The sequence below is a fragment of the Cololabis saira genome, chromosome 13 (assembly GCF_033807715.1).
Source record: "Cololabis saira isolate AMF1-May2022 chromosome 13, fColSai1.1, whole genome shotgun sequence".
Lineage (NCBI taxonomy): Eukaryota > Metazoa > Chordata > Actinopteri > Beloniformes > Belonidae > Cololabis > Cololabis saira.
In genome coordinates, this window is record NC_084599.1 from 20,314,001 (window position 1) to 20,336,746 (window position 22,746).

At 40.7% G+C, this 22,746-nt stretch overlaps 1 protein-coding gene across 1 annotated transcript; it reads left to right on the plus strand.

The window, feature by feature from the left end:
• The first annotated feature begins 7,938 nt into the window (after positions 1–7,938).
• lpla (lipoprotein lipase a) lies at positions 7,939–15,555 on the plus strand. The gene is made up of 10 exons (XM_061738196.1): positions 7,939–8,207; positions 9,033–9,232; positions 10,283–10,462; positions 11,001–11,112; positions 11,715–11,957; positions 12,487–12,729; positions 13,421–13,541; positions 13,679–13,861; positions 13,988–14,095; positions 14,223–15,555. Exons 1-10 carry the CDS (start codon positions 8,105–8,107, stop codon positions 14,272–14,274), a joined length of 1,545 nt encoding a protein of 514 aa, XP_061594180.1. The 5' UTR covers positions 7,939–8,104; the 3' UTR covers positions 14,275–15,555.
• Positions 15,556–22,746: the final 7,191 nt, after the last annotated feature.

Here is a 22,746-nt window from a genome sequence, read left to right on the forward strand (position 1 = left end):
GGGCCTTTGGCCCAGTACTTACCCTTGGGTAAGTGTAGATTACCTCTCAATTTACCAGTCAGTCACGAGACACAGCTCATGACCACAGTAAGGTCACGAGCCACAGCAAACATACAAATATAGAAACACATATGCAAATGGAAGAAATGAGTTTCCTCCGCAGGGAAATTCTGTCTTCTTTAAATCATAGTAAGTCAGACACAGTCACACACATAGTGTCTTTTCTGTTGATCAGTGGACATGTTGCTACACTGTTTTTATGAGGTAAATGCTGCAAACAGCATACTGAATAATGAGGCTCAGCAGGTCAACATCTCCACTTCTCTTTAACCCAAGACCAATGTCTTTCAGCTACAATGTAGTTTGAAAAATTCCACAACAATGAACTAGGTGTTCTTGTCATGCAGGGAGATTCCAGCTCCACTCGGTATCAGACAACTGAGCAACGAAGACGTAATCAAGCATAAAGCCGTGGACCTGGTCAAACCGGATAGCCATTGCATAAATGTCCAGAAAATGTTGGTAGTGGACTATTTAGAAGTCTAGAGCTTATTTCATGGCATCATAGAGTAGTATGTTCTCAAAAGTCTGCATACAATTAAAGCACTGTCCCCAATCCAGGTATTCGTCCGGCATAGTTGGATGTTCTGCTCCACCACATCTGATTCATATTAACGGATCACCATCAGCTGGTCAACAGGGTCTTTACAAGTCTGCTAATGACTCATTCATTTGAATCATATACAGGACTGTCTCAGAAAATTAGAATATTGTGATAAAGTTTTTTATTTTCTGTAATGCAATTAAAAAAACAAAAATGTCATACTTTCTGGATTCATTACAAATCAACTGAAATATTGCAAGCCTTTTATTATTTTAATATTGCTGATTATGGTTTACAGTTTAAGATTAAGATTCCCAGAATATTCTAATTTTTTGAGATAGGATATTTGAGTTTTCTTAAGATGTAAGCCATGATCAGCAATATTAAAATAATAAAAGGCTTGAAATGTTTCACTTGATTTGTAAGGAATCCAGAATGTATGACATTTTTGTTTTTGTAATTGCATTACAGAAAATCACAATACTCTAATTTTCTGAGACAGTCCTGTATGTCGGAGCAAGGAGACATCTAAAACATGCAGGCCCTGACTCTCAAGGAACTGGATTAAAGTAAACATTGTGCTCCTGGCTGCTGCTCCTTGTTGCTGTCTTTGTTGTCACATTTGAAAGACATACAACAAAATGTGACAACTAATTACACATATACTCTCCTAGTCCTAGGTTTCCTAATGCAAACATTCATAGGATGAAACCATGAAGAATCTTGTCCACCAGAGGGCAACACAATACTGATAAACAGATATTCTAAGGCTTAACCTTGACTTTCCTGTGTATCCAGATCAATGAAGGTGTCGCTACATTTTTCTCTGGCTGTGACAGACTGCAGGAAGTGGAGGAGACATAAGACAGGGCACAGAGGACATCATTTAGTGTAGGAATGTGTTAAAAGACAGACTAAGGTCATGCACCGGGGCCTCCCTCTGCCCCGACTGACCGCTTCTGAACTACAAATAGCCCACCAGATGTAGAGCTGGAGTCAAAATGAATCAACATGACGAGGACCACTGGGAAGGAGAAAACACCCCGGAGACCCTCAAGATGATTGCAGAAGCCTCAGGAGCCCAAGGCAGAAACTTAAATGGTGTGGAAAGACCCTTCACACCCCACTGATCCTCCATGGTTTTTGATATTTGGATCTTGCCTGCACCAACAAGCCTCTTTATTGATATTTTATGAGTCTCAAACACAAAGTTCACTCTCCTTGATCATACTGTATGTGGACATATGGAAAGTAAACTGAAATCTTGAGCAGGTGCCAGGGTTGTACGCTGTCCTATATATGAGAAAGAAACAAACATATGGGATATTATGACTTCTCATAATATCCCACAGCGCGTTTCATTGCTTTGGTTTGGGTGGCCTCTGAAGCAGAAGCTGTGACGCGCTGCAGCAGGTGAGCCGAGGCAGGCCTGTAATTCTCTGAGCCGGCTCCAGACCTGGGACCACCACTGGCTGATCCATCAGGAGCTTCCTTAGCCAGCTGTGGGAAAACAAAGCTGAGACAACATTCTTCTTAGGTTTCATCTGAGCCGGAGTTCAGATCTACAACTTTGCCCTCAAGGAGGAGACAGAGGTCTGCAGATCATCGCAGTTTGGCTGTTTAGAGAAAAGAAGGCAAAAATATAAATGAAAATAAAATGAGATAAAACTTGTTTTCTCTGAATGTTTCCTCAAATACAACTTTTACATGATAGGAAGAAAGATAGACAGTTTAAAACCTGTTGCTCACGTTTACCCACAATGCAAGAGTTTGGTCTCACGCGTCATGTAACAGCTGCATGGACGCTGACAGAGATGACGAATGACTGACAGAAGTGTGAGCTCACTTCTTTTTCGCTCAATAGTTTATTCTTTAGTTAAGCTCTGCAAAGAGACGTTTGTAGAAAATCCATAAAATTGTCCTCGTAAAAATGCTTTCATCCAATCTCCCATGGGGCTACAGTAGGAGATGTCGGTTTCTTGACTGGGATCTTTGAGGTTTCAAATATTTTGGTGATTACTTGGGGGGATTTGAGCAAAAGCTATACCAATTTTGTTTGAACAATGTGAACTCATCCTGCTCCTTGTTGTAACAGGCTTCTTACAGTCGTTCATGCAGAGCGTGCAGATGCACCAGCATGCTGCTCGACAGTTATACAAGAATGAAGATGCAAGCCGTATCTCCTGCCAGTGGGATTAGACACCAATCCTCGAGCAAACTGACTCTTTATGAATAAGAGAGCAGAATTTAACCAGAGCTCCAGGTGTGAACACTGAAAAAAATCCTGTCAAAGAAAGCAGTTTACATCTTCATCCTCCCTCTATTAAATTAAAATAATGTTGGTTTAGTTTTAAAGTCAGCTAATACATGTTTCAACATGAGAATTGTTTTAATCTGAAGGCCAAGAATTTCATGGCCATTTATCCACATCAGCAATCTCGTGTCACCTCTCCCTCCCAGACATGGGCATCCTCTGGAGCAAATGAAATCAAATAGTTATGAAACCTCCTCTCGCTCCCGGGACATTGAGCAACTCCGGTGAGACCAGACAGCACGCACGGCGCCTGAGGTCCCCTCGAAACTGGCTGAGCACCAGCATGACCAGCTGCCCCTATGTATGAAATATAGGCCTCATCCAGGGCCTCTGATCCGCTGCATTCTTCTCACACAGATAAACCGGTCACACATGTGCAAATCTACTTGTGAAACCCATGTGCATGAAATTTTGGCTTTATTGGAGAACATGGTAAAATGTCCTGCATGGCTGCTTGCGTGGGATACGTACGAGCAGTTGGGAACTGGACACAGTGCGTAAAAGACAGTCGGAGTTCTATGTGAGCTGACGCAACACATTACTGACAGATGTGTTGCGGTCATGTGCAACGTGAAACCCCCCCCCCCCCCCCAATACCCCCCCACTCCCTTGGGGTTTATAGAACATGCTTAGCATGAAAACACTACTATTCTATATTGTGTTCATGCGCTTGCAACAAGTAAGTACTATATGTTCGTGCACATACATGTGTAGTCTGAGCATTGCAAAAGAGCCTTGGCAGAAAAAAAACTACCTACATGAGAAATGGAGTATGGTATATACTTGGCCTTCACATATTTTAATGTATTTCTGGCACGATATACATTACAATGCTCTGCATAAGAAAAAGACAACAAAAAACGGCCCACAGCTGGATCATTTTATTTATTTTGCTTGAAAAACCATTCCAAGCTCATGCACACCCAGTTAAACAGCCCACTTCCATTTCCACTGAACTTGTTTCCCAGGTAATGTAAATAATTTTCTTCCGGCAAAGAGGTTCACAAAAGGGGCACGGGCCACCATAAGGCGTTTAAACATCCAATCCTCTTGAGGACACTCAGCCGTACACGCGTATAATTAATACATCAGTTAGTTTTGTTGTTTAAGTGCTGTCACGAGTGTTTCCCACAACCTTCTCTAGTCACCCGCTAAATAGACTGGAAAAATACTACCGTCCTCATCCACACTCATACCTCTCTCAGCTTTTTTATGGCCTTATTGTGTCTTTAGTTAGACACTTGTAAAGGCTTAGCCCCCACTGAGAAGGTTCTCTTTCTGGCTTTTCTATTGGGTCTCTAAATAGCTAATTAGACTCAAGATGGGCCGTTGCTGTGAACTGGAGTGCTCTGTTGAGATGAACCGTTAAGAACAAGGCAGGTTTCCTGAAGGTCTTCTCTTTTCCTGTTGTGTCTGCTCAGATAGATCAGTGAAAGTGAAGGTGCAGTCGATAAGATAAAGGAGAACACAATGTGATGAGTGTCGGCGAGGCAACAACAACGCAGGACAACCCTGCACATTCAGCACCGCGTTCCACATCAAGTTAGACCGTTGGAAACTGGATATTTTGAACCGGATAGCACAAAGATAAAGTGGACCAAGTTCAGACAGAAAGAGGACAAAGAAAGGCAGAATTTGTTTAGAAGATGGAGAAAAATAAAGCCTAATCTAATCTATTGTCTGCTAGTTTGGGATGAAACAGACTCTTCCGGGGTGGAAGCCACATGGTGTATGCACATGGTGTAACCCCTCACCTCCCCCATCATACACAGAACCACACACTCTTTTCCTCTTTTTTGTTTTTCCTTGAATCCAGCCTTCTTGGATGAATATTGTGCACGTGTATGTGCATCCTAGTTCTTCAACACATGTTTACGAGCTTTATGTTTCACTTTCCAGTGATCTGCAGGAGAAAGGCTGCATGTCGTTACCAAGAGGACATAAGCGACACCTGCAGAGTGCTTCTTCAGCACACGTGTAAACACTGGCGACAGGGAGGCACAAAACAACAAAACAGATAAAGAAACACATGGAAAGTATTTACCCGTCATTTAAATATTTACAGCTGGACTTGAAACACTGCACACACTTGGAATGGAGTCAGCAAGTTGTGTGTGTGTGTGTGTGTGTGTGTGTGTGCTGCCATCCGCAGACTCTGTATAAGGAACGGGTTAACGTGAAACAAATCTGCTGCCTTTAGATATATAAGTCTTCTTACGAAAAAGCAGGAAAGCAGGAAAAGAAATGTTCCCTGACAGGAAATCTATTCTTTCTCTGCAGTAATCTTCTCATATCCTCCAAAGAAGAACAAACCTGAATTTTTTACAAAGTAAAATCACATGTGATCTGTTGTCTGATATGCTGTCATTATAGTTCATTACTGTTAATGAGCCCCCTCTGTCTGTTTATCTTGCTTCATTCCTGTGTTCCTGAGTCATATCAGCCTCTATTTCTGTCACTGCCCACATTTAAAAATAAATAAAGATGGTACCAGGGTGTGGCTCATCCAGGATATTTACTCAATTCTCATTCATTCATTTTTTTGCCACGTCATTTATCACTGTGAGTCTCTCTTTGAGTGAAACACAGGGACTGCAGCAGGAACAGTGGAACCGGAGATCAGAGACTGAAGGAAAGGCGTTGTTCTGCTGTCTAATCACTGGGTTGGACTTGCTGGTCGGGCCAGAAGCATCACCTCCCTTACAATCACTGTTGTCCCCCTTCCACATGGATGTATCCCCATGAGCACAACATGGACTGATGCCCGAAAAGCTGATACAGACAAAATCTTTTAGCAGCTTTTAAGATAAAAAGTGACATTAAAAAAACAAAACATTCAATTACCTAACATGCTATGGTGAATAGAGTATAATTACCTCAAAGTGCATGAAAATCATCCCCACAGATTTCTCTCTCTTGCCTGCTCAAACCCTGCTTGTTTGATTTGTCCTCCGTTATCAAGGGTTCATTTTGTGCCCCTAAAATAAGTCAAAAAAGAGCTGAATTGCCACTACTAAGTATGAATATATGTTTCTCAGCATGCTGTTTTATATTTCACATGACCTCTTAAGTATTCAACTGTGCTTTTAATAGTTTTTTATTACTTCTCAGGTGCTCAGAGGGCATGGGACAAGGCGTGAAAGTCCTTTCAAATCCAGTTGTGCTTTGACATTGTTTCGGTGGTCCACCAATGAGAACCAGGACGCTGTCGCACACCCACAGAGCTCCGACTTTTCTGAGCTATTTTGAATGAATGCATGGACAGATTATCAGACGGTGGGCCCCTGGTTGAAAGCACCCCCTCAACTCTACTCCCCTAACCGCCATCCTCATACAAAAGAGAAGGACGTCCAGATTTTTTTCCTTGCACACATTTTGAATCTGTTTGTTGTCAATGTGCTTCCTTTTGTAGTAGTCTTGTGCAATTTCTGGTTTAGTTCTCTCTGTCAGTTCCTGTGGGTTTATTGTACATTTTGTCTCATTATAACCGCTTTGTATCCTTTACAGTGATGTTATTACTTTCTGTTATCACTGTGGAGAATAATCTTGTTCAGTGAACCATCCATGCCTGGATTTAAAAAGCATTAGGTATTGTGGTCATTTTTCTTTCTTCTTAGAACATTTATCACATGATTTGAATTTGGATGAATGTAATGCACTAAGGATAAATAAGCACCTATAGGTACAACAAGAAGTTCACTACCCTCTAAAAGGAAATCAGTTGGAGTAAACTAAAGTATTAACATCCATCCGAAGCTTTTGGTCTTTGTGAGCACCACAGGGGGAATAATTTGGCCACAATTCCTGATAATGTTTGGAGTCAAGGAGCAAAACTTAATTAATTAATTAATTAATCTCTGTATTCAAACATGATATTGGCAGCATCATTGGTAGATGATTTTGTAAGATATGCCGGTTTACTTAAAAAAAAAACCCATCTTTTTTTGTAATTGTGGAATTTTATCTGTGAGCTTGTAAGAAACAAAAGATGAATAAGAATCAAAATCTGGAAAACTTAGTACTAAACTTTGCTTTTATATACAGTTTAGAAAATAAAATTTCAAATGACATAAATCAATGAAGTTTTGAATGATAATGGAAAATAGTTTTTCTGCAATTTACAAACTAATGTTTTAGCAGTTCACATCAGTCTCATTTATCCATCAGCCCCAGACCTGACAACTGATCATGTCTGAAAAAGTAATGATTTTATATACCAGTATTTCTTTTCAATACTTTTAACAAGTCAGCAGTCCATATAACGATATATCTTTAATACATGCTTTAAATAAGAACAATAGGCAACCTAGATGATTAGATTACCACATAACATAACTTAAATCTTATCAGTACACTGCAAAAACTCAAAATCTTAACAAGAATATTTGTCTTATTTCTAGTTAAAATGTCTCATTTTTAGTCAAAAAATCTCATTACACTTAAAACAAGACTCATCACTGGAAAAAACATCAATATTCACTTAAAATAAGTACAAAAATCTGCCAGTGGAACAAATAAATACATCTTGTTCCACTGGCAGATTTTTCTACTTATTTCAAGTGAAAATTTACTTGAAACAGGTGAAAATTGTCAAATAAGTTATTTATCTGGTGATGACTCTTGTTTTATGTGTAATGAGATTTCTTGACTAAAAATGAGACATTTTAACTAGAAATAAGACAAATATTCCTGCTAAGAATAATTTGAGTTTTTGCAGTGTAGACTTTCTATTTGTCATTACTTTTGATGTTTTAAGAGTTTAGAGTGAGATTGGTGGAAAGGTTTGCAGTGTAAGTGCATGACCGTCCTGCAGCCTGTTGAAGGTGCACTGACCAGCTGCTGCTGTGTAACTGAAACCAGGGGCCAGCTTCCTGAGAGGATGAATGACCTCCTCTAGCTTTGTTAAAGCCGGGACAAAGTTTAGTCTCCGCCTATAATCCTCCAACCAATCATGTTTGAATATTCAAATAAGCCACCCATAAAGATGACCTGAAGCGGCAACTGTGACAGACCATAAGAAACCTCACCCTTAAACCACATCTCCACACCACTTTGACACCGGTGTTTTGGGTTTAAGTGGACCTACAACTATTCAGACGACATCCAGAGAACTTTTTATCCATTATTCACAACCTATTTTTTTTAATTTAAAAGAAAAAAGAAGGAAAAAAAATCAATATAATAATATGGGAAAGGAAAGTATCAGTTTTTTTATTTTATGGATAACTTTGTGGAACGTTTTTGGAACTTTTTCTTCAACTTCTGAACCCACCAACACAACTCTTTTTGGTAAGAGCAACCTTTTATTTGATTTATCTGAATGAGATTGCACTTTTTTGTGTATGTTTGCTTTATTTAAGCAGTTATGATGAGGGAAACGTGCTGCAGGAAGCAGGTTAATTCGTGCACGCTGCTCGGCTTTGACCGCCAGTAACCTCACTGAGCAGTCTCAGGTCTGCAGCACCGCATCAGCTCATGTCACTCTGACATTTGTCCATGCAGAAAAGCCGCTGCTCAGAGCCTTTTGTCCGAGGAAAAATAGCAAAAAGGCGACAACACCAGCCGACATTTTTAAAGCTTCAGAATCAGATATGGGAAAAAGGGTATTTCATCAATTAATTTCACCTCTCCACAGGTAAAACCATTTAGATTCGTGAAACAAAAGGATTTCTTTAAAATACATGAAATACAAAATCACATCCTTAATCAAGTTCCAGCGCGTCAGTTTGACCAAATCCAGATTCTTCACATTGTAGTGCGCCTGTTTTAAACTTCTGCCGGCAACAGTTCAGAAAAGACAAAAGGGGGCGACAAGATGATGCCTTATTCTCCTTCTGGTTCACTGCTCCATGTGCACACGCTTTGCAGTCTATTGAGAAAGCACAGCTTTTATTTTTGCTGTGTTTTTATTTATTTACATTTTTACTTCTGAAACTGAGCAGGATGAGTTTCAAACTGCCCCGTGTTTGAATCTGTCATTGTCAGAAACCCACCTGACAACAAACCTCTGCATTCCTGTCATTCCAAAACTAAAGTAATGATCTACTATTCTCTCTCTCTCTCTCTCCCTCTCCCTGTGTGTGTGTGTATGTGTGTGTGTGTGTATTACGACAGCAAACACCACAGCCACTGCTGCTCCAACCACTGCTAAATGGCTCACAAATTACACTGACATCTTGACCAAGTTCTCCCTGCGTACCTCCGACATCCCAGATGAGGACATGTGCTATGTCGTGCCCGGCATCCCACAAACCATCAAAGAGTGCAGATTCAATCCACAAGCACAGACCTTCGTCGTCATACATGGCTGGACGGTACGTCAGATCAAACACCCTGTCAGCATGTGTAACATTAGAAAATCACATCCAAACTATATGCTGTTGCTTAAGTGTTTGTCCATCTGTGGTCTCTGTAGGTTACTCAGTCTGCATAAACAACATTCACGTGGATATTTGGCTCTGAGATGTTGTTGTGGGGATATTACAGATCAAATACCTGCCAAATATTGTGAAATGAATCTTGGATGAACATTAAAAATGATGCAACCTTGAAATTCTTTACACACTCTCAGAGCAAAGATTTGTGAAAGAAAACAGGGATCTAGGGAAGAAATAGCAGAGAGATAGCAGGTCCAAGTATCTCATTCTATAATGTAATTCAAAGCCAGTCACGCAGCAAAATTTGAACCCGATGATGCCTTGGCTCCTCTCCAACAGCGGAGAAAGGACCAGGGCCAGAATAAATCGCACCACACTGCTGCTGACCTCAGAGCATGCAGGATCAAGTTTGCTGGGTCACCGGCATGTTTTTATGTCAGGGAAGTTAAACTGCAGTGCAGGGGAAAAAAGTATCAAATTCTTATAAGTGCAAAATAATAAAATAAAATCGAAACAAGAGAATTTAGTGCAAAAACGCAGGTTTCATAAATGAACAACTAGGTGAATTTTTTTTTTTTTTTTCTAGGAAATTGCAAGAAATGTTAATATCGCCCAAAGACTCACCAAAGAGTTGCATCACATCAGGCAGATTTTTTTTTTTTTAAACTTTGCAACTTCTAAAATAGCACAGCACAAAAATCCTTTTAAACAATACGAAACTCAATCCTCACAACATTTAATATTTTCACATTCCCTTGTACAAAGTACTATTCTTAAATAATGTGTCTAAATAGAATTGTTTTCCATTTAAAATACTTATACTAGTATTTTATACTATACTAGTTTCTGCAGCTTGAAATAAATATGCACAAAATAAAAGAAAAAGTAAAATAGAGATAAAGTAAGAGGAAAAGTCTGATTACACATTAGTCACTCTTCTCTAACATTGTGTTTGTGTGTGTGTGTGTGTGTATGTGTGTGTTACAGGTAACAGGGATGTTTGAGAGCTGGGTCCCCAAGCTGGTTTCCGCACTGTTAGAGCGCGAGCGGTCGGCCAACGTCATCGTGGTGGACTGGTTGAGCCGCGCCAACCAACACTACCCGACCTCTGCAGCCTACACCAAACTAGTGGGCCGTGATGTTGCCAAGTTCATTTCCTGGATACAGGTGAGTGTTTTCACAGCTGCAGCTGGTTGACAGCTCACTGATAGCTGGCTTTCACCTGTTAGACTGACCTCTCTTGCTTTTGTGTGACCAATGTTAACAGAATTCACAATATATATATAAAAAAATGCCTTCAAATACCTTAGTGTGATGTTGTGCTGCCATGCTTTGTCCCCAACAAAGCTACTGTGGATAAGGTTTCCTACTGGTTATGATTTTAAAAGCGCTTTATGGCTGTGTCTGTGGCTAACGGCGGCCTCTCATTTTAAAGTTCAGTGCTTAGTGGAGTGTAGCTTTTGTCTGAATGGTCTCAATGGGGGGAAAAGGGGGGCATTGGCATGAGTAGTGCTCTCAAGCGTTTGCCCTTTGTTCATGCAACTTACAAGTTAAAAAGCTGGCAGAGAAGTGGCAAATCATTTAATTACACAATATAAGCCTGTTTTTTGATAGTGTCCCAAATTCAATCTGGGACAAAACGCTGGAGAGTGTTGCCTGGAGGACGGAGGATTGTCTTTAATCTGCATTTTGGTGTCTGTCGCAGAGAGAGCAGCAGGTTCCCGCGGACAGGATTCATCTGCTGGGTTACAGTCTGGGAGCACACGTGGCTGGAATCGCCGGAGACCTCGCAGAACACAAGATCAGCAGGATCACAGGTTGGAGGCATCACTTAATCAATAGACCATCATCTGCTCCAATCATGACCTTAACAGCAAAGTCCCGATTCACTAAATGTAAAATTAGATGATCATCTCATTATTGCATTCGTGAATGATTGCAATTACGGATGCAGTTTTGGCTGCGAGTCAGAAACATCAATAACACGGCACACCGCTGAGACATAATCAGTCAGCTGCTGCGTTACAGCTCTGCTTTGTATGTGTGCACACAGTGGCCTGTGCCAGCTCCAGTCTCCCCGCTTGGCTCTCTAAGCTTATCCAGCTTTGAAGTCTTATTGACCTGCTTAGAAGAATGGTGTGTTTATTGTGATCTGAGAGCGTCGGCCCATTAAGAGCTCACGCTTCCTGCCTCACATTATTTTGTTTTTCAGAGCCTCAGTGGTTCTAGCTGTGCAAGGCAGAAAGAGACCAAACAGAGCACATACTTGAACACAAATCAAACTATTTGTTTTGATGGTTTCCTGATTGATTCTCGTTCTTTTTTTCATCTTTCAACATGGATTTTTCTTTAGTCTATTAAATTAGTTTAAAAAAATAAATAAATAAATCCTTGATTGTGTTTTTTTTCCCCCTTCCAGGTCTGGATCCTGCTGGTCCCACCTTCGAGCACGCAGATAACAAGAACACTCTGTCCCGAGAGGATGGCCAGTTTGTGGATGTGCTGCACACCAACACGAGGGGCTCGCCGGACCGTAGCATCGGCATCCAGAGACCTGTGGGCCACATTGACATTTACCCCAATGGAGGCACCTTCCAGCCAGGTTGTGACATCCAGAATACCTTGCTGGGGATTGCGTCAGAAGGGCTCAAGGGCCTCCAAAGTATGTGAAAAAAACTCCTTTCTATTCTTTGTTGTTGTAGTTGAAATGCTAATTTCTTAACTGCTTTGGTTAGCTTTTGATGTGAATGTTGAATGTGATTCATATGAAAATGCTTAGACCAGATGGAACCGATCCTCCTTGGTTCTTTTGCATGGCCTGCTCCACTGCTACACTTGTCTGCCCAAATTATAGCGTTGTGAAGTTTTGTATATTTTGACAAGTCAACGCTTGTTTACACAGAGTCAATAGAAAGCTTTCAGGCATACAGTTAAAGTGTGTTTGCTTCAAGTCAAAAAATATATAGCTACAGGCTCACCGTGCGGCAGAGACATGAAAGACTTGGTGTCCTGCTGCTCCGCTCATTCAGCTGTTGTGTTTTAACTAAGCAAAGCAGAGCTAAGTGAGAAATGCCTTCCTCTTGTGAACATGTAAGAAGCGCAGACATCAGGAAGTAATTTTCTGGCATTGCGTGATGTCATCCGAGCGAAGGTGCAGACGGTTCACGTTTTCTTTGCATCGTGTTTTACAGATGTGGACCAGCTCGTGAAATGTTCCCACGAACGCTCCATCCATTTGTTCATCGACTCCCTGGTGAACACCGACTTCCAGAGCATGGCTTACCGCTGCAACTCCAAAGAGACCTTCAACAAGGGAATGTGCCTGAGTTGCAGGAAGAACCGCTGCAACAAGCTCGGCTACAACGTCAACAAGATCCGCACGGCCCGCAGCGCAAAGATGTATCTCAAAACTCGTGAAATGATGCCTTACAAAGGTAAACATAAGCACAGGCAAGGGAAATGATACCTGTTATGCAGATGAGAATTCGCAGGTCATGTGTGAACTTCAGGAAAAAAAAGGAAATGCTGTATAGTGGCAAAAAAAAAGTCTGGATGGATATATGGTGTTTACTGGACCTTACTTAAAGTTAAATCCTGTGCATACACTAATCAAAGTAATCCTCAGATTATTAGCTGCTGTTGGTGAACATTCTTAGTGGAAAACGGCTGCTTAGGTTTCAGATCTGGCACAAATATTAAGGAATTTAATGGAGCTGCTAACAGACTACATGCAGTTTGTGGATGCTTAATGCGAGCACATATATAGAGTGATAAGCATGCACTCCCAAGAAGAGGGGGTCATAGGTATTTTGGTGGCTGAAGTGCATGCCAAAGTAATGCAACACCTCTGCATGTTACATAACCACAGCAATGGAAATTTATTTTTTGTTTTCTTTTCAAGAATTATGAGTCAGCACAATTCAACCGTGTTACTGTTAGACATCACTGTGATGAAAGCCGACCATGTTAAGCACATTTTCAGGGTACAGAATGACACTTGTAGGACCTTTGTTTCTAAATGCAGCACTTCAATCATTCAGTCAAGCCTAGATAAAGTCTTGAATAGTGTAAGTAGTTAAATGAGGAAAGTGTGAGTATAAAATTGTATTTTGGCCCAATCTGCAGTTTTCCACTACCAAGTGAAGGGACACTTCTTCAGCCTGGACGATCTGAAGTTCAACGAGCAGCCAATGAGGATTTCCCTGTATGGAACCCACGGAGAGAAGGAGGACATTACCTTTGTCTTGTATGTACACACAAACCACATTTACATACACTAACAAAAAACAGATTGTCTGCATATGCCTCCATCCCAGTTTGTTTTAGATATGGCTGTGGCAGAAAGCACAAACTGTGAGCATCTCTCTCCCTTTAACCCTGCAGGCCGGTCCTGAACGGTAACAGCACCCTGTCCTTCCTCATCACCACTGACGTGGACATCGGCGACTTGTTGATTGTGAAGCTTCACTGGGACAAGGATGCGTACTTCAGCTGGTCCGACTGGTGGGGCAGCAGCAAGTTCCACATCCGGAAGCTCCGCATCAAGTCCGGGGAGACCCAGTCCAAGTGAGTTCATTGCTGCCACCAGGAAGGCTCAAAGCAAACCCAGAGACATGCACATGTACTTCTGCATTGTGACTGTCAAATCCTGATGATGTTTGAAATGGTTGTTTTTCCTTTTTGTGATTTCAGGGTGCACTTCAACTCTAAGGATGGAGAGTTTGCTTACCTCAACAGAGGAGGGGGGGAAGCAATCTTTGTCAAGTCAAAAGAAGACGACTCAAGCCGTAAAGAAAGACAGTACGTCACAGTCACTCTTCCAACTAATATCCAAAAAACATGATATCCAGCAATGACTTCAGTGTTTATGAACCATCAGTATTTAGAAACATCATGTCTCATGTTCACTGTTTCTTTCTGTCAACAGGACGCACAGACGTAAAACCCAGGGCAGTCTTTTTGGGCAGAATGATGTTTAAAGTTGATCTTGCCATCGCCCACTACGCACATCATACAAAGATGGAAAACATGCAGCAACACTGGGAAGCCTTTGCAAGTAACTGCACACCTGATGAATACTGTTTTTTTTAATTCTTTCCATTTTTCCGAGTCTCCAACCAACGCAACCTCATCTGTTGTGCTACAAATAAGACTTCTCATGTCTTTTCTGCTGCTAAAAAGAAAAAAAAAAAGAAAAAAAAGGCATCAGGTTTCTTTTTGATGATGTGCTCATCATTTTTTTATAGTTTTGGTGGCTTTAGCTGCCGTGTATCATTGTTTATGCTTTTGTATCCCATATATGTATAATCTATACCAACTTTTATATATATTTTAAGCTCTTTTGTCTATGTGAACTTGGATTATTCTTAGTCTATAAATGATTCATTGTGATAGGCATAATTAGGGCATGTCTTTGTGTGATTGTTTATGATTTTTTTTTAAATGTTGGAATCGATCATTTTATGCCTAATGTTTATTTTTAATTAACCACTAAATGACAACAATCAACAGGGACCAAAGAAGCCTTTATTATCTACTGAACGGAAAATCACAGCCTTCTGTGTAAATACCTTAATCATCATCAGTATTTTTTTAACATGTGTGTCAGTAGCTGATCTCTTGAAGCCTTGCTTGTTCTTTGATTGTGTTGGTTTTAATGTCACTGGTCACTTTAAAATACGATCTGCCCCCTGCAGCCATTTAGATGTCAAACGTTTTTTGAGATTGCACTCCATTCAGGATTTGCATTCTTTATTTATTCCTTTCTTTGTGAAAAAAAAGCATAAAACAAAAAACAAGAACATAATTTTTTTTTTTTTAAAGAAGAAAAAGTGAGATCCAGTAACGAAGGTCATTAATTAATCTCAGCTGAGGCAGATTTCCTCACTGATTAAACTCAAGTTACAACATGTCCCTATACTGAGAGCTCAAAACTAACAAAACTGTTAAAAAAATTCAGATGGATTCAGATTGGGTAAAATTACACCCATAACAACCTCAAGATCAAGTCCTACTGTATTTATTGATTGTACAGTTCTATTTTTGTATATTAAGTTGTAATATATTTTGGCAGGCTTCACTTGCCGTCTGTATCGCTATGACTGAAGTGTTTTGTATTTTTTGAAGGACAAGGCTTCGGGAGCATCTGTCAGATTTGTTTCCAAGCCAGCTGTTAGGTTGCATTGACTTTAATGAACTGAAATGCAGTGTATTGTTTAAAGAAATGGCTTTGAAATGATTTAATAAAGAGTTATATCCAACATCAAGATCATTTTTATTGCTCAAATTGCTTTCAAATAATAATTAAACATGATTTAACGTGATTGTGGCTCACCCATATGGATGAGAACTGCAATGCGAGACATAGAAACACGATGATGTCGGCTCATTTCAACTCAGTTCAATTCAGGGGATTTTTCTCGAGATAAAAATAAAGCTTGAAGAAATACTAAAATTCAAAATCTTTAAAATCTCCTATTTAGCGATATTTTTACATATATACTTTTGAAATTTGGCCATATTTATTTTTTCCATCTTTGCATTTCTAAAGGGTGTTTTGTTTCTAATGCAGGCGCCCTACCTGTCTTAATACACAAGGCCTGAATGATATACAAAGATTAGAATTGATTAATAAACTGTAAAAAAAAAAAAAAAAAAAAAAGTAAGCCTCAAAACCTCTAATCAAAAGCAGCTGATTTTTCTTACTTTTTTAAAACAAACCATTTCACCTTCCATCCAGAAGACTTCCTCAGCAACAGCCCAAAGCCTCTCACCGTGGTCAGAATAACACCCAGCCCCTCTCAGGGAGATTGGTTTCATTGCATTGAGATGAACCCGACCATATCTAGCTGGTATCGCTGAAACTCACAGAGATGCCGGCTCCTTTCTCACCACAGAGGTGACGTTTTACATAAGAGCCAGTTCTGGAAGCCGAAGATCGAGGCCCAAAACATGGTTTGAGTTGGGGAGTAGAGCAGCTCAGAGTCCGGTAGCAGACAAGCAGGAAGGTAGAGTTTAGAGTAACAAGGAGAACTGGAGAGCATGTGAGAGTGACTGTCTTTCATGGAGCTCAGTGACCTATAGGGGTGCTAGGTTACAAAGGGCTTTAAGGAGCAGGAATCTAAAGTAAATACAGGTAGAATTTGCAGATATTGGAGCCGTTTTAGACCACGGGCTATGTATTGTGTGGATGGGTTTGTAAAAAAAATTTGAACCACTGAGTCTGGACCAGCTGCATTTTATGGAAGGATTTGAGAGGTAAACCATGAAGTGCATTCCAGTAATGAAAAGTGGATGGGACATCCGCTTGTCTCTAGCTGGTAAAAATATGAGCTGGGAAGAAAAGCACCTCAGAATGTGGGAAACCTTGAAGTTGATGTGCATCAGGAGCAGATAACTGTGTCACCCGCTGTGAGTCGAGGAGGTTCAACAAAACAAAACAGATGGACTACAACATAAATGTTACCTTGTCGGAAAAGTTTTGATTTCAGCTGATAAATGTATCCTGCTGTCATGATGTCAGTCCAGACGAAAGCAAATGTGTAACAGCCGGAGGCCTTTTCTCTTGACACACTTTGAGCCCCAAATTTCAATAAATCATAGAATGAACACCAGACATTCTCCTGTGGTCACTGCTAGTGTCTGTTGCAAACAAACCTGTTCCTCGTATCACAAACAAATCAGAGTTATTACATTTCCATGATGACAAGCCCTGGATAATCTCTTATTTATGTTCTTTGTCTGATGCCGTCCTGTTGGTGCTTCTTGTACCGGGTCCTGTTTGTGAATGAGAATTTGTTCTCAAACATTTACCTGGGGAAATAAAGGTTAATAAATAAATCAATCAATAATAATAACAGTGGCTTGAACGTGATGCTGAACAAGAAGAAAAGAGGGAGGGAGATGGATAGCTGCTGAATGGTGAGAAGACAGGACTTAAAGTCAAGCTCAGAGACAACAAGGACATGTAAAGGAAAACATGGGGAACTTATGTCCAGCAGAATGATGTATGAGTGATCAGGGATGAAGAAGATCCAGATTCCAACATAAGAGAGGTGAAGCTGATGGAAGGCTGAACGCCAATGGGCCGAGCATGTTTCACAGCGAGCTCGGCTCAGGAGGAAGCACAACATCCTCTCTCTTGCCCCCAACCACAAACCTTACCGCCTCTCTGGACTTACATTTTTCTTGTCACCCCTTTACAGTCTCATCTTGTACCTTCTTCACTGATCTTAATAGAGCTGGTCATCCTGCCTTAATTGTATACTTTATAAACCTCATCCATGTCCCTAGTCGCTATATCTTTTTGCAACTCTATTGCTTTCTCCCGTCACATCAGGGGCCTGTACTACGAAGCGGGATTTGGGGTTAGCGAGGTAACTTCAGGTTTAACCCTGGGTTTTCAGGACTACGACGGTGGTTCACTTCTTACCAGGGTACATCGCCATGGTAACTTATGCTGAACAGCTAACCTGCTCCGGAGCAGGTTATGTTCGAGATACAGATCGCCGGGTATAAAAGCACCGCCCACTGACCAATCAGCTCTCTTGGAAAATGGCATGCCCTTTCGAAGAGAATCCAGTGGAGCTCGGTGCGCGGATCGTGAGAGGATCCCTCCGATCTTCTTCTTGTCATTTTTTTTTCTGTTTGCTGCAAGTAATGTCAATGCTATTTCATTGTGCTTTTGTATACTGATATCATCCTAAAACAGAGAGTGATAGAAACACTAAAGCCTTGTACTTGTTGTACTTCTAAGATATGAAAGTGAGCCTACTTACCGCTTTGAATTATGTTTTTATATTTATTTTTTATTTGCTCCCAATTGCGTTTCACTCCGCTGGGGTTGCAGCTGAAGGAATGAGGCTACAATTGTCATACACGCCATACGAATACATCTAAGCAACACATGCATTTAACAGAATAGACAACTGTAATTATAGTCAGATCTACTTATGCCCTAATGATGGGGCAGTGATGTTTATATCCCTATGAACTTACGCATTTATACAGTCAGCGATCTTTTGCCAGCTGTCTTTCCTGCATTTTGCAGCTGCAACTGTGTTGCTTTTTGCCTGTATTATATGCCTATACTCATCATATTTCCGTAAAATTATTGTTTGCTCTTCGCTACTGAAATAAGCGGCTCTGACAGCGGACTTCTCCATGCTTGCGATTGGTCATGCGCTGAAAACACCGCCCCTTTTATGTGCACGCGCTCATATCCAGATTGGAGAAACCTGGGTTGATATACCGAGTTGATAACCGCCGTCGTGTGACCGCTTAGCGTGATTGCAATTGTCCGGGTTAGTGAATCTGGATAAGGAAAAGATATCCTGGGTATGTTGAACTTGCTTCGTAGTACAGGCCCCTGGTCCCACTGAAACCCCCTGTGACTCTCCCTTCTGTCTCCACCTCTCCACCAGTCAGGTGAAGAGGCAGCTGTCAGACTGAACAAGGCTGTAAGTCTAGTTTTTTTAAAACATTTTTTTATCAGTGCCACATAACTGGTTCGCCTGTGCGAACCAGCTATGTGGGATTCTACAGCATCTATTCAACCTCTCTGGGAAACGGCTCCAGGACTGTTGAAGATCTCCTGGGTTATTTCTAGGTACAAGTCAGAATCCTTTCATCTCCAGAAGCACACACATGACTCTGTTGCTGTGACACTGACGGACAGGAGACTGAGTACAGAAAACTGGCGGACCACTTTACAACATCGTGTGGAAATGATCAATTTATGAGGAGTAAACACTTTACTTTCTGAAGAAGGACTTGGCATAGGATTATCAATACCTGGATGTTTACCTTAAAAACAGACTTAACTTGAAGATTTAACTTCTAATAATAGCCCCCCCTCCCTTTCCCAAAAAAAAGCCTGTAAAACAATGTTGGATTTAGTCTGTTTGTTACCAGGAGGTAAAGATAACGGTTCATAAACTGTAATCTGATAGATTTACAAGATTTACAGTTTCAGTGTAGATGGATGTTGTATTGCACCTCTCCCAGGAGGCGTACATGCTGGTTCAGCAGCGATTAATAAATATATGAAGATAAGCAAACAAAAGATAGACTTTCAGAGCTGTAATTGAAGACATTCAGTGACATTCCAATGAATGTTTGTATGCCAAAATTAGACCAGTTGAATCTGTCGGTAAGACAATGTGAGGTTTAAGATGGGGAAGCGTTAAAGAAGATCTTTTAGTATTACCATGACTAATTTTGAATTTGGGTTTTGGACAGGCATCCGCTCTGTTCCTTTACTAGAGCCAATAAATCTTTTATTTGGAGCACAGTTTCACGCCTGTCCAGTCTACTTTCTGCCCTGGATGCAACGCTGAGTCTGTTTCCAAAAAGAGACACATCAGATGGCATTTACTGAGGAAGCTTTGGTCCTTAAGTGTTCGCTTGTAGACGTTCCATGTCTTTCATAAGCATGGGTGTAACTTCTGTCTGAAAGGTGGAGGGAACGCGGAGCGAAGGGCTGGGGATGAGCTGGACATATTCATAGGGCCATATTCCCACAGAAAGCATGGTTGTTAAATATTTATGAGAACAAAAACGGTCTTACATCCTGTATCATTAAATGGGAGGATAATTGACTAAAAAAATGAGAGAATGAGTCAGTTACACAATTTTTTTTTAACATTATCTATATAACTTTGTGCAAGAAAGGTTAATGTAATTTTGTGTTTCTGTATATCAAACTCTTCTTTGATAGAGCTGGATTATTGAAAAACGCAGAAGAAAGTCAATGTCAGCACTTATTTTCATTGTAAAAATTAATGTGTAATTTAAAAAGTATTCAAATGAAAAAAAAAAGCTGTGTCTTACGATTCTATGCATGTTTCCCCCTACACAAATATTTAAAAAACTCAAGAGTCCCCAAATACAATACAGTGAAATGTGTTTTATTTGACACCTATACTCCAGCAGTTTGGCTTGGATTTAAAATGACTTGTTTAGATGTTTCAGCAGTTGGTAGTTTGTTGACGGTCACTAGACCAGGAGGGTAAGTAGTGGATCTCCCCTTTGTCCCCAGGGGAAATTACACCTATATCTATCCGTATTTGGTGGAGAGTGCAGTTTGATCTGCAGTCATTTGCCGGGGCAGCAACACCAGAGCCAGTGACGCAACGAAACTGGACAGACTGATGAAGGAGGGTGGCTCTGTGCTTAAAGCCGAGCTGAAGCCTCTGGAGCTGATTGTGTAAAGAAAAGTGTTTCATAGTTTGCAAAAGTTTCAAAACATGATGGAGAACAGTGGATATCAGCGACACAGCACAGTGGTGAAACAAACCACCACACGCACACACACACACACACACACACACACACACACACACACACACACACACACACACACACACACACACACACACACACACACACACACACACTTTCTGCTTTACTTTTTAATTTTACTTACAATCTGTAATATAAAAGTTTTGCTGAATAGAATCAAATTGAAATGAATTAAAGGGGACCTATTATGGCATCTAATACCTATTTTAAACAGGCCTTGAATGACTTAAAAACAAGCTTTTAATTGTTTTTGTTAAATAAATTAGAAATTCAGCCTCTGAGCCATGTCTTTATCATCCCATTCTCTAACCTCATTATCTATGCAGGATTCTGAGTGGGCGGGGCTATGATAATGAGGCTCTGTGCTGATTGGCTGCCTGAATGACGCAATACACCGCTACGAAAAAATGGCGGAAGCTCCGGCCGGCGGAGTTAGTTGTGGGCGTGGTTTCACGCATTGGAGGCCAACCTATGTAAATCGCTCCCGTCGTTACGTAACGATGGGAGTAGAATCTGAATCTCGTAGATCCACATCACACTGGATGGCTCATCCGGGCGGCTGTACAGACACTGCAGAATTTGGTTGCTTTCCTCCTTCTCTGAGTTGGCAGGCTGAGGGGAGACCACTTTATATATGTTAAAGCAAGAAAAAACTTGTTTTTCATAATAGGTCCCCTTTAAATATTTTCATTTCTAGGCCTGTAAACGGATATGCACTGAGTTAAAGTTATCAGCGTCATGTTGCCATTTATCCACATCCTGTTCATTCCCTGAATTAAAGCCAAACTGCATAGAAAGAATTCACAGAAGACAGGACACAATTACAGCCCCTATATCAGGTTAGTTTATGAAGTTACAAATATCTGAGTTATGCAAGAACTGGAAGCGTTTCAGTAAAACCACATAACAAAACCCACAGTGCATGGCTTGAGTCCAGCTCACAGGGTGAAAACCTCTATGCAGTTTTTTTGTTGTTGTTGTTAAACATATTTTCACCATGTTCTCAGCAGAACATAAAACTGAGTGGGAGACTTCCAGGTTGTGAAAGGAGCTTGCTTTTCTATTATTACACCTCCAGTGCATGTTTAATGCACTTCTCTAGGTTTAAATGTACAGGCAAGATGTGAGAGCATGAGTTGGTTTCACAGTAAAATACCTTTATATTTCCATCCATCCATCCATCCATCCATCCATCCATCCATCCATCCATCCATCCATCCATCCATCCATCCATCCATCCATCCATCCATCCATCCATCCATCCATCCATCCATCCATCCATCCATCCATCCATCCATCCATCCATCCATCCAATCAGATTTCCTGATCCACATGAACCACCTTAAATGGCTCCTTTCGATGTGGAGGAGAAGCAACTGAATCTCTCCTGAATGACTAAACTTCTCACATTATCTCTAAGGGAGCGTCCAGGAACATTTATAGTCCTTATTTCAGCGACTATAGTAATAATTTCATATTGATGGTTCGGAGATTAGTCAAGTCAAGAAATCAGTCTGAATGTAAATCTAAAAAATAATACGGGTAATCACATTTTAGATTATACCAAAAATGTAAGCAGGTGTGTAAATTCAGCAGGAGCTTCTGCTGGCTTAGAACTTAGCCCGACACACATCTAAAGTTTACTTTCCTGATCCACATCAGCCTACACCCCAAATTAAATGAGTTTAGGACAGCAGTTCATGGACGACATTGGAGCTTGAATAAAAACCAGATGCAGCACTGGAGAGGACTCAACAGCCTGACACTTTAAGTAGGTTGATGTTGATATTGTACAGTTGTGCTCTAATTTCTCCCCCTGAGTCTGATTATGTTTTCAGGATCATAATTGATTGCTGTTCATAACAAATTGCATAACGCTGAAAAATTTCTTAGCATGACCGATTCAAGACAACATGTTGTGGTTCTGACTCCTTGAGTGTGTGGGTTCGTTTCTGTAAAGGAGATTTCCACTTGACTGTGGAATAGCTGGTAAATCAAAGAGTAACAATTGGGACCTAGATTAAGTTAATGAAGTGCACACTCAAAAACAGCTCATGAAGCTGTTTATTTTGGATTAATCTGGTGGTTTGGAACCTGAAAGGACAATATGAGTTTCAGCTGCTCGTCCGAACTGATCAGATCCTCCAGCG

Excerpts from the sequence above, each read along its gene's own strand:
- lpla (XM_061738196.1), top strand. The coding sequence starts at position 8,105 with ATGGGAAAGGAAAGTATCAGTTTTTTTATTTTATGGATAACTTTGTGG. Across the intron at positions 13,542-13,678 it reads GAGGACATTACCTTTGTCTT|GCCGGTCCTGAACGGTAACA; the intron begins GTATGTACACAC and ends TTAACCCTGCAG. Across the intron at positions 13,862-13,987 it reads TCCGGGGAGACCCAGTCCAA|GGTGCACTTCAACTCTAAGG; the intron begins GTGAGTTCATTG and ends TTGTGATTTCAG.